This window comes from Mastigoproctus giganteus, chromosome 3, assembly GCF_048544385.1.
Source record: "Mastigoproctus giganteus isolate SK-2022 chromosome 3, ASM4854438v1, whole genome shotgun sequence".
NCBI classification, from domain to species: Eukaryota; Metazoa; Arthropoda; class Arachnida; order Uropygi; family Thelyphonidae; genus Mastigoproctus; species Mastigoproctus giganteus.
Window position 1 is genome coordinate 10,636,005 of NC_143577.1, and position 17,951 is coordinate 10,653,955.

The following is a 17,951-nucleotide window of genomic DNA, read 5'->3' on the forward strand; positions in this document are numbered from 1 at the left end:
GGATAACTGCTGACCAGTGGTGTGAAACTACAAATTCTGACTCCCTTTCTGCAAGGGTTTCGAGTGGGCCTCTTGTGCCCTTTAATAACCATGCAAAACCAATTATTGCCCCCTCCACTTCCAGGTGGCAGAGCCAGTGGTATAGTAGTTTTGCTATTGCTGCAGACTTATGAAAAATTTTCTTTTAGCTTAAGAGTTATTAGCTGTTAGGACAAACTGCAACCTAAAGTTGTGAAACTGGAGAGTTTATATAAATTTAAAGAACGGGTTAGTAAATCTCAGGAAGGAAATAGATGATAAGGGATATAAGGTATATATTATAGCTATTATTAATTATATAATTGAATATATTATAATTATTAATATAACAATAATATAATTGATAAAAGAGGGTATTGTTTCAAATGCAGGTTATTACAATACTTGAAACAGCTTCAAAAATAATGCTTTTCTGCATTAACTTTTGCAGTCAATCATGAGGGAATGCTGTGATCTATCCAGTGGCAGCACCCAGGCATATGTTCTTTAAAAGTCATTCCAGCTGTCCACATAATCAACCTAAAGTAATTAATATATTTTTTTAATTGTATAACATCATCCATTAGGCAAATCCATTAAAAACTCGAGGCATTTCCATGACTGGTTTCAGTACTTATTGGTCCATCATCTGACAGCAGGTAGCCCCACTAGCAACCTTGTATTGAGTAATGAATGGGTGTGTCGAAAATAAATTAGCAGCCAAGCAGTAGATTGTAATAAAACTCTGATGGAAAATATGACATCATTATTTGATGTTGTGGTTGAATGAAACTTTTGATGTTACATTTTAATGAAACTTCTGATTGAAAACAGAATAGCAATATTTGAAGCTTTTTCAAATACTGCAGTTTGCAATATTTGAAACAGCTTCTATAATAATAAAATAACACTTCTTTTTGTTACTGCATGTTAGTTATCTGCAAAAGTTAATGTAAAGGAACTTTATTTTAGAAGTTGTTTCAAATATTGTAATAACCTGCCTTTGAAACCCTCCCCCTCTTTTATTAATTATACTATAATATTGGCCTCATACAACTTCTATATAGGGTTTAATATATGTCAGATAAAAACACATAACCCACATAAAAGAAATAATGTTTCCAATTGGGATTTTATTACTGACTGCTTGGCTCCTTGTTTAGATTCAATATATCTATTCACTGCTTGACCAAGGTTGCTAGTAGAATGAACTGCTGTCTGATGATGTAACCAATAAGTTCCAAAGCTGGTCACAGCAGTGGCTTTACTTTTTAATGGATAACAGATTTGCCCAATGGATATTACCTGATTAAAAAATGATATTTATGTTGACTGAATGAGGAGTTTTAGTTGTTTCCAAAGAGCACATGCCCAAGCACTGTCTCCATAACATGCTGTTGATGGCAAAATTTAATGCAGAGAAGCATTATTTTAGAAGCTGTTTCAAATATAATAATAATTATTATTGCTCTTATATTATTTCTCCCTGATTGGAGGTTCCACCTTGCGACGAGTATTGCTACCAAGTACACAGGGTAGTTGTTGTTATGTCTGGTGTTACTGTTGGTCGAGAAACTCTCTGACTATCTTACAGGTGTTCGGGATTGCGACTTTCTGAAGTTCTGTGTAGGTGTTCGTTGGGAGACCTATTGCTGCTAGGCTATTATGTAGGGTCTTTGGCACCATATCAGTAGTTGACATGATGATCAGATAGTTGTTACTTGTTGCATATGCCACATCTTTTTGATCTCCTGTCTTAAGTTCGTGTGCTTCCTGATTTTTTCTCCATGGGTTCTGCAGGTTGCCAGTGTTGGGTACTGCTATGTCAATCAGATAGGTAGCCTTTTCTTTCAATTATTCGGTCTGTTGTTGTTATTTGGTTTTTAGGAGCATTAGCAACTAAGACCATATTGCTCCGGGGATATGCGGTGGTTATTTCCTGACCTTTCCGCATCCTCTGTATTTGGTGGTCATGGGCTCGAACCCCAGTCTGATCAAGAAGTGTGTGCTACGCGCTGCTGCTCCTGCCCACCTGGCTACGGAGCCACCTATGTTCAGTCTGTTGTGCAGGATTGTCTTATCCGTTATTATGGCATGGCCTCAGTACAGCTTGTGGGTTGGGGTCTCTAGTACTGCCTGGGGTTCGTACTTATAGTACGGTACACTTTATTTGATCAACTGCTATTTCCTTGCTTATTATTATTATTATTCATCTTTTATTTATTTTGAAACTAATGCTTCATAAGCATTAGTTTTTTCTGTCCATTATTTGTCAATTGTAATACTGTACTAATACTGTTGAAACAAGTTTGCCATTACTGAAATTGTAAGTGGCACCCTATATAGAATTCAGATGTTTACATTCCAATCTGGACAGAATTTACAATACTTGTGATTGGGGGGTACTGTGATATTCTGAAGGAGGCATTTTTATTACAGTCAACCATATTGCAAACAAGATGGCTGCCACTGAAATGTTATGTGTCATCTATTTAGGGCCTTGCATTTATAGACTGACTAACACTCGTATGGTAAGTACCATTCATCCATTTAAAACTCTTATGCATACAGTTTGATTCAAAAATTTACCATATATATTGTGAGGTGGAGAGGTTCCTGAGGATATTCTAATGCAGAATCACTGTTTCCTTTAAACAAGGTTAAGATGACTTCCATTATTGTCCATGTTGGAAGAAGTGAAAAGTAGGCTCCATTAGCTCTGTACAGAGATATCATTTCTAGAGTGTGTGACAAAAGTCACGGTTCTGTTGGGGGAAGAAGCAACACTTCATTCATAGAACTACATTTAATATTTTTAATATATAGTTCCACGGTATTAAATTTTTTGGAAGTGTTTTGGAAATTACATCACACATAACGATCAGTGAACTTGCACATTCTTTTGAACATCAACATAGCCATTATTAACTCCATTGTGTATGTTCACGGTTACTATAAAATTTCAGCTTAGTAGATTCCAGGATTATGGAAAGGTGTGCCTTTTACTTATTTTAATTTTATGATTAGAAGCACTGTGTGACCCCACTCATAACATTGGTGAACGAAGAGGAGTAGCATTAGCAGAGGCATATGATGCAAGAAAGCAAGCTTATGCAGCATCAGTCGAAAAAAAAAAAGAAAAACCCTTCCATTTCACACCTCCATTTGTTCCAAATGCCTGTCCAGCTCAGCCTTAAATTTATTTAGACTATCAACTTCCACAACAAAAGATGGAAGTCTGTTCCACCAATCAACTACCAGCTGGCTAAAGGCAAATTTCTGCATATCTATTCTACAACTGTCTTTCTTCAATTTGAAACTGTGTCCCCTCAGGTTCTTAATCTGAGCAAGAGGAAGAATCCTATCAGCATTCAGCTTTCTCAACCCATTCAAGGCCTTACACATCTCAATCAGATATTAAATTTATTTCTTCCAACTCATGTATTACTAATCTTGGTAAAACACCTCCCACCATTCCCAACACACGCTCCATTCAATGCCTCCTGTGGTCTTCCATCAAAAGGATGTCAGAAAGATTTTGACGAACCTTGATGCTAAGAAAGCTCCAGGTCCTGATGGTATTTCTCCACTTGTTCTCAAAACCTGTGCTCCTGAACTTACTCCTGTTCTTTGCCGCCTTTTTTCACTTTCTTATTCCAAAGGTGTTTTTCCTTCTGCTTGGAAATTTTCTCATATCCAGCCAGTTCCTAAAAAGGGTGACAAATTCCTCCCATCCAGTTATTGTCCCATTGCAATTACTTGTACTCTTTCTAAAGTAAACTGTTCAATGATCGCCAGTATGGATTCTGTCAGTGTCGATCCACGGGTGATATTTTGGCTTATGTTACCCATTTATGGACAAATTCAATGGAAAAGTTCGGGGAAATACAAGCAGTTGCTCATGACATCTCAAAGGCTTTCGATCTTGTTTGGCATAAAGGTCTTCTAAACAAGCTTCCATCTTATGGTTTGCCAACTGTTTTTTGTAATTGGTTATCCAGTTTTCTCTCTGATCGCTCACTGAAGGTTGATTGTAGATGGCTCTCTGTCTTCTAACTTTTCCACTAATGCTGTTGTCCCCCAAGGTTCAGTTCTTTCCCCCACTCTTTTCCTCTTGTATATTAATGACCTTCTTCCATTGACTGGCAATCCTATCCATAGTTTTGCCGATGATAGCACATTGCATTCCACTTTCCATTTTGAGAAACCTTGCCCTGCTCAACTTCTCGAAAATCTGCCACCAATTCCTTAAATGCCAATCTCCACGTAATTCTCCAGTGGGGCAAAGACAACTTAGTTGACTTCAATCCTTCTAAAACTCAGTCTTGTCTTATATCTCACAAAAAGGATTCTTCTTCTTCTCTGCTTATCTTTGGTGACACTCCAGTTTCTAGGCAAAATAATATTTTTTTGGGGATTACCCTGACTTCTAATATCTCTTGGCACAAGCACATTAGAAATATTGCTTCCTCTACATCTAAAAAACTTGGTTTTCTCTTTCACTCTTGGCATTTCTTTTCTTCCAATTGTCTGTACAAATTTCTTTTCTTCCAATTCTCTGTTCTTTTCTCTGTACAAATCACAAATCCGTCCTACCATGAAATATTGTTCTCACATCTGGGGCGCACCGCCCCAGATGTGAGAACAACCTCTCTCAGGCTTCTAGATTCCATTCAGAAGAGGGCAGTTAGGTTAATTAATGACTCCTCTCTAACAGAGTCTCTCCTTAGTCTGTCTCTTAGACATACTGTTTTTGCTGCATGCCTTTTCTACAGATACCTCCATGGGCACTGTTCTTCTGAATTGGCTTCTATAATTCCCACTCTTTCTCTCTTTCAAAACAATCCAAACACGTGCCGCCACCAGCCAACATCCATTTACTGTTCAACTTCAAACTCACAGAACCAACTTTTCATCTTTCTCGTTTATTCATTCAACTACTGTTTTCTGGAACAACTTTCCTCTGTACGTATCTCCTGAAAACTACAGTCTACAGAAGTTCAAGTCTAATGTCAACAAATATCTTTCATTTTCTCAACCTACAACCCAAGCATGGTACTAAGTACTATAGGTTCTAATACCTCTTGTGTTTGGGGTTTTCATAAAAAAAAAATATATATATATACACATACAGGCAACCCCATATAACATGGTACTTCTAGAACACGGTTTTGCTCCAACACGATTGATAAATTGTGGCAAACCTCACACAACACAATACTTATATCACGGTTAGAGCGAAACCTCACATAGCATGGTTATGTGAGGTTAGCAGCAGACCTCACATAACACGGTATTTTTGAGTTTTTGTGCAGGAAAAACCCTGGATGCAATTTTTCAACTTTTTTTTTTTTTTTTTTTTTTGTGAAAATTATTGCGAAATCCCTGTATTTTATTTTGTTGGAAAATCCCCGTGTTAGGTTCTGTGCTATTGAACTTGTGCTTTTTTGAGACCATTTGTGACTTTGAAGCATGCAGTTCGTGACTTTTAAGGTTTTTTTGTATGGTGATTTTGGTTTTTATTTGATTGTTTATAAATTTTTCTGGTATGTATTACTAAACTTTATTCTTAAGAACCGTATTGGAATAATTTCTTTGTTGGGAATTAAATCCTAGCCCTAAATTATGCCTAAGGAAAGTAAAAAAGCACCCTCAAAAGAAACTATTTCTCTAAAGTCAGATACAAATTTTGGATCGTCATAAAAAAAAGGTAAAGGATATCATACGTTGCAAAAATTTAAATTTTAATGAAGCAATCAATTCAGAGGATGATAGCACAAATGAAAATTTTGTTGTTGTTGTTGTTGTTATTTGGTTTTTAGGAGCATTAGCAACTAAGGCCATATTGCTCCGGGGATGTGCGATGGTCATTCCCTGACCTTTCCGCATCCTCCGTATTTGGTGGTCACAGGCTCAAACCCCGATCTAATCAAGAAGCATATGCTATGCACTGCTGCTCCTACCCACCTGGCTACAGAGGTGCCATGAAAATTTTGAAGTTCCAAATTTTACACTAAAAAGCATACAGGAAGGCATAAACTTAGCCGAGCAATTAGAATCTTACTTTTTGAGTGCAGCTCCTTCAACTGAAAGGAGCAAAAAGTTCAAAAGGGAGCTTCAAAAATGCTTAGCTTCATATTATGAAAAATACAAAGATCTATCAAGCAAAAGCAAACAAACCCAAATTACTGATTTTTTAAAGAGAGCAGAAGATACACAAAATGTAGATGCTGCAGAAGAAAGTTCAGAAGGTGATTATTATTATTATTATAATTAGTCATTTGGTACAAGGAAGCCTGAAGCTTTTGCTGCACCAACCAAAAAAAAAAAATTTCTGAGTTACCCCTGAGAGAGAGAGAGATATAGTCAGTCACAAATAGAAGGGAATTACCAAGAAAGAGAAGAACGATGATATCCAGCTCAGGATCCTGGGTGTGCCAAGCCCATACCAGATGTGAGCCCCTGGTGGTGTCACAGTGTGATTAATAGTGCATCCACTGACTAGTGAATATTTTTATATATAATTAATCTGGAAAAATAATAATAATACCCAATTATCTTTCATAAAAGTATTTTGATAATATATAATATAGGCATTTGTGTTTCAGACTTCAGTGTAATTATTTAATTGTGGAAATTTGCTTTGCCATGTTATACAAAATATTTAAGTTTTCTGAAAATAAATCTAGAGAGGGGAGTGGAGATGAATTTAGAGAAGAAAGTGACAAATGGAGTGATGATATTCTGAAACAGAGAAAATGTTTTCATTTGATTGTGCTTAGCAGTGAAGAAAAGGAAGAAAATTAAATGAATTTACATTATCTGACATATATGAATCACAGTTTGTATGACGTTTGTTAAGTTATTACTATTTTTAATAAAAATTAAGTTTCTGATTGTTATAAAAAAAAGGTGTATTTTTGTTAGGTTTTGGAACGTAACCACCCTTTTTGAACTGGTTCTTAGATCCCATATAACATGGTTTCACACTATACGAGATTTTATTTACTGTGTTACCTGTGTGTGTGTGTGTGTGTATATATATATATATATATATATATGAAGTGTCTATTGTCTTTGCCAAGTGCATTCATCTCCACAAACATCTTGACTCTTTGTGAACGGAGTTTCATGAAATTTTGTATTTGGCTCTTTTAGAAATATTTGTCTAGTCTTTCCATTTCATTAAAATTAGACAACTAGAAGTCTAGCAATTATTTTATTTTATTTATTGTTATTTTTTTAAAATCAATATAATAACTTATCCGTATACTTTTATATTTCAGCTGAAGCACCCAATGTTTTAAGTTGCTGAATGTTATGTGAATGATTGATATTATATTACAAATGGAAAATATGTCACTTGCACAGAAAGGAAAAGATCTTGGTTTAAGTACTGTGCACATGAAAGTTTCTTTTTTGGAGAGATTGTTTTATTATTGCAAATTTACTATATTAATCACAAGTTAGCATTAGTAGAGGCATATGATGCAAGAAAGGAAGCTTATGCAGCATCAGCCAAAAAAAAAAAACAAAAAAAAACCCCTTCCACTTCACCTCTCCGTTCTTCCGAAATACCTGTCCGCTGAGCCTTAAATTCATTTAGGCTATCAACTTCCACAACAAGGGATGGAAGTCTGTTTCACCAACCCGCTGGCTAAAGGCAAATTTCTGCACATCTATCCTACATCTGTCTTTGCTCAATTTGAATTTATGCCCTCTCAGGTGATTATTGTGAGCAAGAGGCAGTATCCCATCAGCATTGAGCATGCTCAAACCATTCAAGGCTTTGTACACCTCCATCAGATCACCTCGCCGGTACCTAGAATCCAGACACTATAATTTGCAAAACTTAAGCCTTTCTTTGTAACAGCACCCCTTCGTTCCGTTCACTAACCTTGTTGCCTTTCTCTGTACTCGTTCCAGCAGCTCTACATCTTTCTTAAAATGAGGCCTCCAGACCTGTATACAGTACTCAAGGTGTGGCCTGACCATTGCCTTATACAAGGGAATAATCACCTCTCTATCCCTGCTAGAAAATTCCTGTATATCATTGATAAGACACCATGAGCTACTCTTGAAGCCCGTCTGCACTGCTCAGAGAACTTCATATCTGCCTGCACAACCACCCCCAAGTCCCTTTCATTCTCTACCACTGTCAGTGTAGTACCGCAGAGTTGATACGTTGCTCTGGGGTTGCTGTTTCCCATGTGTAGTACTTTACATTTGTCAATGTTAAACTTCATTTGCCACCTCTCAGCCCATCTGCTCAACCTTTCCAGATCCTGTTACAGCAGCATAGTGTCAGTAGTGTCCTTGACAACCCTGCCAACCTTTGTATCGTCTGCAAACTTGGACATTAAGCCCGATATACCATCATCAATATCATTTATAAATACAGAAAACAATAATGGACCCAACACTGAGCCCTGAGGGACTCCACTAATAACATCAGTCCACGATGAGCAGTGTCCATTGATTACCACTCTCTGTCTTCTCCCCCTCAACCACCCCTTTATCCATAGCAGCAATTTGCCTCCAATGTCACACTGCTCCAATTTGTGTAGCAGTCTTCCATGTGCAACAGTATCAAAAGCCTTTCTAAGATCCAAGTATATAATATCAAAGTTATTCCCTGCATCCAGTTCTTTTGTGACTGCATCATAGTATCCAATCAAGTCATATCATATAACCCCTCCTCCCTTCCTATCCTCTCTATCCTTTCTGTAGACGTTGTACTCCCCAAATTCCAGTTCTGCATTACTTATATCTGTGTGAAACCACGTCTCTGATATCCCAACAATATCTGCCTTTGATGCTTTGAGCAATACCTCAAATTCATCAAATTTATTTACCAATCTCCTAGCATTGGTGTACACACAAGTATACATGCACCTGTTCTTTTTCTTAGCTAACCTAACACAACCCATGTGTTTACTTTTACCCCAATGACTCCCAGCAGTCTCTGAAATATCCTGCATCTTATTTTCCAAGCCGCTGCTCATTCCAATAGAAGCAGTGCAAGAATCACTTTCACCTCTGCCAGTGGCTACTGTTAATCTATTAGTCCTTGTGTCCTCCCAATCTAGCAGTTTTCCGACCCACCTAACACTGCCTCGATAGCATCAGCAAACATCCTTGCATCCTTTCTATTTAAGTGTATCCCATCCCTGTAGAAGCAGTCTCTCCTGTTAACAAGTACAGACCAGGCTGAAAAAAATTCTACCCCTTGAGCCTTGCACAATCTTTCCAGGGCCGAATTGATCGACAGGGCTCTCATCATATACTCCCTCCTATCGTGTTGGGGCAGAATTGCAGACACTTTCAAATTCAACCCTAACTCACGGCTTTTTTTCAACAGTGACCTGTACTTGTTAAGTAATTCCGCCGGTCTCCTACTTAATTGTTGAAGTTAAACATAAGAATGGCACTTGGGATGGATAGGATCCATCCAGTTATATTAAAAGAGGCAGCAAATGAGGTAAACAAACCCTTAGCCATAATTATGAGAGCACTTTTGGATTCAGGGGGGGGTCCCCTTGGACTAGAGATGTGCAAATGTATCCCAAGTATAAAGGGGTTCAAAGGGTGACATGAGTAATTACAGACCTGTTGGCTTAAATTCTATTCCAGGGAAAATAATGAAGTCACTGGTTAAAGAAGTAATGCAGGACCATCCGGACAAAACTGCAGTAACACTTCACACGTGGCATGGGTTTGTTAATAAGAAATTTTGTCTGACCAATTTGGTTGGATACTATGATGCAGCGACAAAGGAACTGGATCCAAAAAATAATTTTGATATCATATACTGTACATGGATTTCAGAAAAGCTTTTGATACTGTTGCACATAAAAGACTGTTGTACAGTACAAATGGGAGCAGTGTGGCATTCAGAGAGTAGTTATCAATGGACATTGCTCTTTGTAGACTGAGAGCAATGTCCATTAAGCGAGTTCTCCCAGGGTTCAGTGCTAGGCCCATTGTTAATATTCTATATTTATTAATGATATTGATGAAGGCATATCAGGCTTAATGCCCAAGTTTGTAGATGATACAAAAAGATTGGCAGGGTAGATAGTGACAGTAATGATGGTATGCTACTGCAACAGGATCTAGAAAAATTACGCAGATGGGGTAACAGTGATTCCAGAGTAACATACCAATTGTGTGATACCACACTCAGGGTACTGGAAAACGAAAAACACCATAGAGTAATTGTGTAGTCAAATATGAAGTTGTCTGAGCAATGCAGACAGGCTGCCAGGATAGCTCATGGAGTTTTGTGAATGATATACAGGAATTTTGCTAGCTGGGATAAGGAGGTGATTATCCCATTATATAATGCAATGGTCAGGCCACATCATGAGTACTGCATACAGTACTCAAGATCTGGTGGCGTTATTTTAGGAAGGATGTAGAGCTGCTGGAGTGGGTACAAGAGAGTGGCAGCAATATTATTATTATTATTATTATTATTATTAGCCATATGGTACAAGGAAGCCTGAGGCTTATGCTGCACCAGCCAAAAAGAAAAAAAAAAAAAAAATTCCCCCCAAGTTACCCCCTGAGAGAGAGAGAGAGAGAGAGAGAGAGAGAGAGAGAGAGAGAGAGAGAGAGAAGTATAAAGGAATCACCAAGAAAGAGAAGAATGATGATATCCAGCTCAGGACCCTGGGTTTGCCAAGCCCATATTCACCAGATGTGAGCCCCCGGGGGCTCGCCGGTTGTGAGCCCCCGGGGTGAGGGAAAGAGGTGCATTTACCAAAAAAGGCTTCATTTCTGAAAATTGTATCATCTGGAGAGTAGAACCTGCAAAGTGATTTTATTGAGGTGTTTAAGGCTTTGAATGAATTGAGCAAACTTAGTGCTGATAGGATTCTTTCTCTTGACAGACTACGTACAGTGGTGTATAAATTCAAATTGAGGAAGGATAGTTACAGAATAGATGTGTGGATGTTTGCCTTTAGCCAGCTGGTGGTTGAATGTTGGAAAGAACTTACATATGTTGTTGTGGAAGTGGATAGCTTTACTACTTTATTAAATTCAAGGAATGACTAGACAAACTACTGCAGGGAATAGATAGGTAAAATGAGAAGTTTTTTTGGCTGATGATGTACGAGCTTGCTTTCTTGCATCATTTGCTACTACTAATGGCGCACTATGGCCATAGATGCCAATGCACCTAAAAAATTCCCAAACAAACAGCTACTACTAATACTAATACATTAGTTACTTTTTTGCTTCTCTTAATCACATGAAAATAGAAATTCATTTAATTTCAAAGAAAAATTAAATTCAATTAAAAAAAAAAGAATTGAATGTACCTGAAATGTGACACACTACATACATTTTCGAATATGTATTTCTTGCTTTCACTCAAATACCATTCTGCTCATTCAGGAGTAATTTAGTGTTTTCAAAGGTCATATTTGTCATAGTTTGTCTATTGAGTAGAGTGGAAAAAAGCTTTACAGTTGCCAATATCTGGTATATGATTTTACTTGACTACTAACTGATTTAAGGCTGTTCTCTATAAGAATTACTTGCTTGTATTATTTTTTAATACTTTAATAATATAGTACTAAAAGAGTTTAGGACTGAAAGTCTCTGACTACAGAAATTTACTAGATGAATGTGCTTAGGGCACTCAAATGTAATAATATAGCAAATAATGTAAATGACATATTAAATATTTTGTCAGAATGACATACATTTATGATGAATTTAAATATTATTTTTTACACATTTAATCAGTTAGTCTTTATTGTATAAGTAAAATATGTTGAATAAATTGTGACTTTTCCTTTCTTGATTTGCTTTTAAAGATGCAAACATTTTTAGTGCATGCCTAATCAGTATGCCTCTTAAATTTCATTGTCTTGAGCTTAAAAATGCTCACATTTGTATTATAAAAGCTATAAGTATTTTAAAAAGTTATCACTATTTTCACCTCTCTCTCTCTACCCATCCTGCTGCTGTTGTGTGTATCTGTGAGTGTGAGTATTCATGTATGTATTGTTATAGGTATAGAATTGTTTTGCTTGAAGCTTAGCCTATTTGGTACTTTTTTTTAGTAGAAGGGTATACATAAAAGTAGTGCTTTATTTAGTTTTTTTTTTTGGGAGTGAGAGGTTTTATAATAATTGTTTTCTAAACAAACCTGCCTTGCTGTATGTTTGATACATCTTTAGGCCTATCCTACCTATTATGGTACTGTGCACTATCCTTCCAATGTATCTGCTAGTGCTGTTACTGCTGCTGCTGCTTCCACAACTGCTCCACCACAGGTGACACATTTTTAAGGGTTACTTTGCTTTTCTCTTTGTTTAAAACTTTTGTGTGAAAATTTTCTTGTGCATGCATATATAATTACTTTATCGGCCTTCATTCTTGAGCTTAACCACCCAAACGGCCTGGTTTCAATTAACACAGAGCAGTGTTTATTTTAATGCTCTTATTAATAAAATTATTAGTTGCCTGGCAAGATATGCTACTAACAACACCATTTTTGTTTTGGATGTGATCATTGGCCTATTGGAAAACATACATTTAATTATGATATTAAACTTGACAATGTCTAATTTATAAATGGAACCAAAATTATTCTATTTATAAATTAATAAATAGAACAGTTTTTTTTTAAATTAATGAACAGAACAACTTTGAAAATAGACTTATTTTTTAATTAAAAAAATAAATAAATAAAACAATCAAATGCAGTGCCCGAGACACATAAAAATCTGGTTTACAAAATGGGATGAAGTGCTTCCAAAAATCAGTTGTTTAAAAAATTATTGAATTGTTAATATTATTAATATAGATATAAAAATTCAGTAAATCGGGCATTTTTGTATAGAACATCAGCAAATCGAGCATTTTTTTTATAGAAACTTTTTAAAACTGAATTTTAAAAAGTTTTATTTAATAATTGTGTTTAAACATTGGATTGTTTTATTGTTGTTCTTCAGAGACTGCCTGGGTGGTTAATATAAATTTTACATTAAAAATGAAAGATTAATATATATATATATATTTATAAATACAGTTGCTCTGAAAAGTTTTATAAATTATTAGTTTTTAGATGCTTTAATGTTTTTGATGACTGAGGAAAGTTCAGCATTTTTCTTTAAAAATTATATTTTTTATTATAATGTTATATGATTTCTTTCTTTGCACTATTAAAATAAACACTAGTCTTTTAATCTTTTTAGTCATTAAACACATTTTACCAACTCTGTACAAGTGTTTGAACCAATTTTTTTGTTCACCTGTCTTCAATAAATAATGTAAACAAAAAAATTAATATGGGAATTCAGAAATTCTCTAGTTCCTAAGTTGTAAAAGTATGATATACAAAGGGCATTCAAATGAAAACTGCAAAACCAACATAAAATGCATATTATGCAAAGTTGATGATAATCTTATGTAATTTTATTGATAGAAGCCTGTTGGTAACACTGACTACTCACGTGGCACCATCTTCTGGTGTTATTTGGAAAAAGTCATTTTCAAGTGGCAGTACTCTTGCAGTCACATACCATGGTAGAGATGCAATCAGTAATCCAATTTTTAAATACACTAATATACTGTGCTTGAATAGTAATATGACAAGGAAACTGTTGCATTAACATTGAAGAAACTACCACAGTATGCAAGATTACTGTTGATTCACTGCAAGGAGCTACACTTTCAAAAAAGTATGTGCTCGATGGATTCTTTTTGTTATTCCTCAATGGATTTAAGGGATACATCAAGGAATAATGAACTCCACTGAAGGAAATGGAGTTCATTATTCTAAGATGGTTTCCTCCTTCTTGGACAGTTTGAGCATGAAGGAGGAAACCATCTTAGAATATAAGTGACTGGAGATGAATCCTGGGTGCACTTTCTAGTGCACTATTATGCACCAGAAAGCAAATGTACAAGTCCATAGTGGCATCATGCAGGCTCACTGATTGAGAAAGTGTCTATATCCAAGCATCAACTGGGAAAGTGTTATTTGCTGTATTCTGGTATCATAAAGGAATGATTCTTGAACATTATTTGGAGAGAGGAGAAACAATGACAAATACTATGATGTACTTCTGAACCAATTAAAACCAGCAATTCAAAATAAACATCAGCTTGCTATCCTCAGGTTTATGCATGATAACACTTGCTCTTCCTCACATTTCTCATTCTACAGTGAATCATATATGGGAGATGAAGTTTGAGGTATTGTTCCATCCTCCATATTCATTAAACTTAGCCACACTAAGTTTTGAATATAATGGTGCACCAATTGTTTCAGCATCAATCACAGAAATCCAGACAGTGCCATGTTGGAGGAAGTGTATTAAATGTAATGGGGACTACATTGAAGATTGATATGCATAAAGTCCTTGCTTGTGAAATACAGCTTTCACTTAACTTTTGCAACTTTCATTTGAATTATCTTTTTCTAGAGCTCAATATTTATATAGAAAGGTATATAAATATTGAACTCTAGAAAGCATGCTGCTGCTGCTTATTTTATAAAGGAATTAAAAGTGAATAAGTTTGACTGCATAAGTCTTAAAATCAAATTCTACAAGTAAAAATACTTTATGTAGCCTTCTCAGTTTGGGAATTTGTCAATTTCAGCTTAGAAATTTTTAAAATCAGACCACTTATAAGTTATCTAAAAAAAATTAGCAAATGAATGTAAAAGCTTGCTATTTCCAATATCTGCACACTGTTGATATTTGAAAATTTTCATTCATAAATTTTCAGCTGTTATATTATTAGAGTTAATAAATACTTATTTAATTGATATATTTTTCAGTTTTAAAGTTTAGCTTAAGATGTTTTTAAAATATCAGTACCAAATCTGTTATACACAGTGAGAATGTAACATACTTAGGTCACTTTGGCAGTAGAATTGAATTCTTCTGGGACTATTAGGCTTCCAATTGCAGCAAAAGCTTTGTTATTAGCCATTCATATTTAGGGTTTTATGGTTATCTGAGCATCTTTTCAATCTAGGAATAATCGGTGAATAACAATAGTAAAACTAAGATTTTGGATATGCAACCAACATAATATAAGTATAGAACAAAATGTAAAGAGGATTGTAACATCTATTCAAACTAAACATTTACGCATTTTCTCTTAAATATTGCTGATACATGTAGATGTAGACCATGATGCAGAAATGCAAATAACTGTAGTATTCATTTCTCACAAACAAGCTTGAATGACCAGATCATACAGAAGGCATTTGAATAGTTCGTGGTCTGAGTATGAAAGAATAGTGGCACAGTGTTAAAATTTTCTGTACTTAATGTATAACACTTCAAATAGTAACCAACCAAGTTTCATGCAGTTTCAGTAACATATTTTTTTTTTAATTACAGGTCCTGTAGTTGTGTGAATGATGGAAGATGAACAAACGCAGTTGCCCTGCAGTTATCCAATATTTGGGAATAAAGGAACTAATGACAAAGGCAATTCATGAGGATATGGTTTCAAAATTGGAGGAGGATGCCTCTTTCTATTCCGTGGTTAAGGAGTGGGCAGCAGAATTTAAACAAGGAAGGGAGTGCCTGGAAGATGACCCACACTGTGAAAGACCTGCAATGTCCATCACTCCAGAAGTTGTGGACAGTGTGCATTGATCTGGTGATGAGTGATCAACAAGTGACAGTTCAGTACATCGCCAGTGTCTTGGGCATCTCATCTGAACATGTGTACCACATAATAACAGAGGTTATCATTCTGAAAAAGGTGTTAGCATGATGGGTTCCAAAGTTGTTGACAGCAAATCAAAAATGCACAAGAGTTATCAAGTCAAGTGAACATTTTCATTTTCAAGCAGATTCAACAGATTTCCTTGCAGGGTTTGTGACCATAGATGAGATGGGCCATCACTTTCAGCCAAAGGAGTGGTCCAAATGGTGGAAACACTGGTCTTCTCCCCTCCAAAGAAAGCCAAGTTGATTCCTTCTGCTGGCAAGGTGATAGCATCAGTTTTTGGGATGCTGATGAAGTGTTGCTAATGGATTACCTTCAGGAAGGTCAAATGGTGACAGGGGCATATTATGCAGATCTTGAGTCATTTGCACGAAAACATCAAAGAAAAATGCTGTAGAAACCTCAGAAAAAGGAGGTTTGTTCCACCAGGACAACACACTTGAAGTCTGTCATTGCCATGGCTGCACTGCATGAGTGCAACTTTGAAATTTTGAACCATCTCCCATATTCACCAGATCTAGCACCTTCAGACTTTCACCTAGTTCCTAATTTGAAAAAATACCTAGCTGCCATCCATTTTCCCGTCTACAGTAATATCATTGCTACAGTGGATGCATTCTTGGAGGCCCAAGGGAAAACTTTCTTTGCGGCAGGAATTAATACATTGCAGCATCAGTGGCAAAAGTGTTTTGATTCCAAAGGGGATTAAAAGTAATATCTTACCGGAATCCTCAAATAAACCCTTCATACCCAGGCCATGAACTTTTCAAATATCCCATAACAGAGAACTTTCTTTTATATATCAGTTACCACCAAGCAGTAAGTAATTATTTTAGTTTTGAATTTTAATTTGATATGTGGTATTTAAATAGCTGATCATGTAATACTTGAATGCCCCTTCTTTATAATATATACATCTTCATTATAATATATAATAAGTAAGTTCTACAGAAAAAGGAAATAAAAATATCGTGTCACTAATTTTTTTTTGCTATAAAAGGGATATGGACCATGATGAGTTGCATTTTTTCGAATTTGTCTGTAAGGATAAACTCCTGTAACTGATCTGTTCAAAAAAAATAAACATGTCAGTTACTAGAGCTTTTTGGTTAACTGAATGCTGGATAACAAAGCTTTTACTTTACTATTTTCTCTGCAGAAAATCGTCTACCTCCTTCAGATCTGCTACTGTAGTAGACCATTAAAAAACATCTGTGGAGAATCTGTTCAAGAATTTTGCATGTGGGGGGGGCAGAATTTGTAGTTTCATTATTGTTATATGCTATTCAACTTCCTGCTAGATCTTTCACTTTTGAAGTAAATTTTTATAGATTAGTATTTTGCTTGCCCATGCAGACCGAATGGCTTCATCATAGATCGATAAATGGAGGGTGAAGAAATGAAAATTCATGCCTACGATTCATTGGCTGGCTAAAAGAAAACTTCCTACAATCTAGTCTAAACCTCTTCCCCTGTTTATGGCCATTAGTTCTAGAATTTTTTATAACAAAATTCGAGAACTAATGTTCTAGAATTAAGTGAAAATTCTTCCTTCATTTACTTTACCAACTCATCTCAGAGCCTTATGAACCTTTCAGGTCCTGTCCCTTATGAACTTCACTCAGGTCCTGTCTAAGGTGCCTAGTTACCAAACGCCGACTGGGCTAGCCAGGTGGGTAAAGTGCCTGCCTGGCAACCCAAAGGTCGTGGGTTTGAATCCCGCCTCGGGCTTGGATCAAAGTACTGCAAAAACCTTGGGAGGTGCATTATGGCCACAGAAGCCGATGCGCCAACAACTACCAAAAAAAAAAAGTTACCAAACTCTGTTTGTTTGTTATTTGGTTTTTAGGAGCATTAGCAACTAAGGCCATATTGTTCCGGGGATATGCGGCGGTCATTCCCTGACCTTTCCGCATTCTCCGTATTTGGTGGTCATGGGCTCGAACCCCGGTCTGATCAAGAAGCGTGTGCTACACACTGCTGCTCCTGCCCACCTGGCTACTGAGGCACCTCTTTCCTTATATGGGTGTTCTTTTGCCAATCTAACCATATGAGTTGCCCATCTTTGGACCCTTTCAAAAAGCTCAGTATCATTTTTACAGATGAGATCTCCATATTTGGATATAGTATTCCAAATGGAGTCTTATGATTGTCTTATACAGTGGAATTGTTACCTCCCTATCTCTGCAGGATATTGTATGAAATATCAATAGGACACC

At 36.1% G+C, this 17,951-nt stretch overlaps 1 protein-coding gene across 1 annotated transcript in view; it reads left to right on the top strand.

The window, feature by feature from the left end:
- Positions 1-17,951, top strand: part of LOC150087705 (uncharacterized) — a 198,929-nt gene that overhangs the window by 40,332 nt on the left and 140,646 nt on the right. Inside the window, exon 3 of the mRNA XM_090369854.1 lies at positions 12,213-12,308. Coding sequence (XP_090225980.1) covers positions 12,213-12,308 — 96 coding nt within the window. The remainder of the gene's footprint in view (positions 1-12,212; positions 12,309-17,951) is intronic.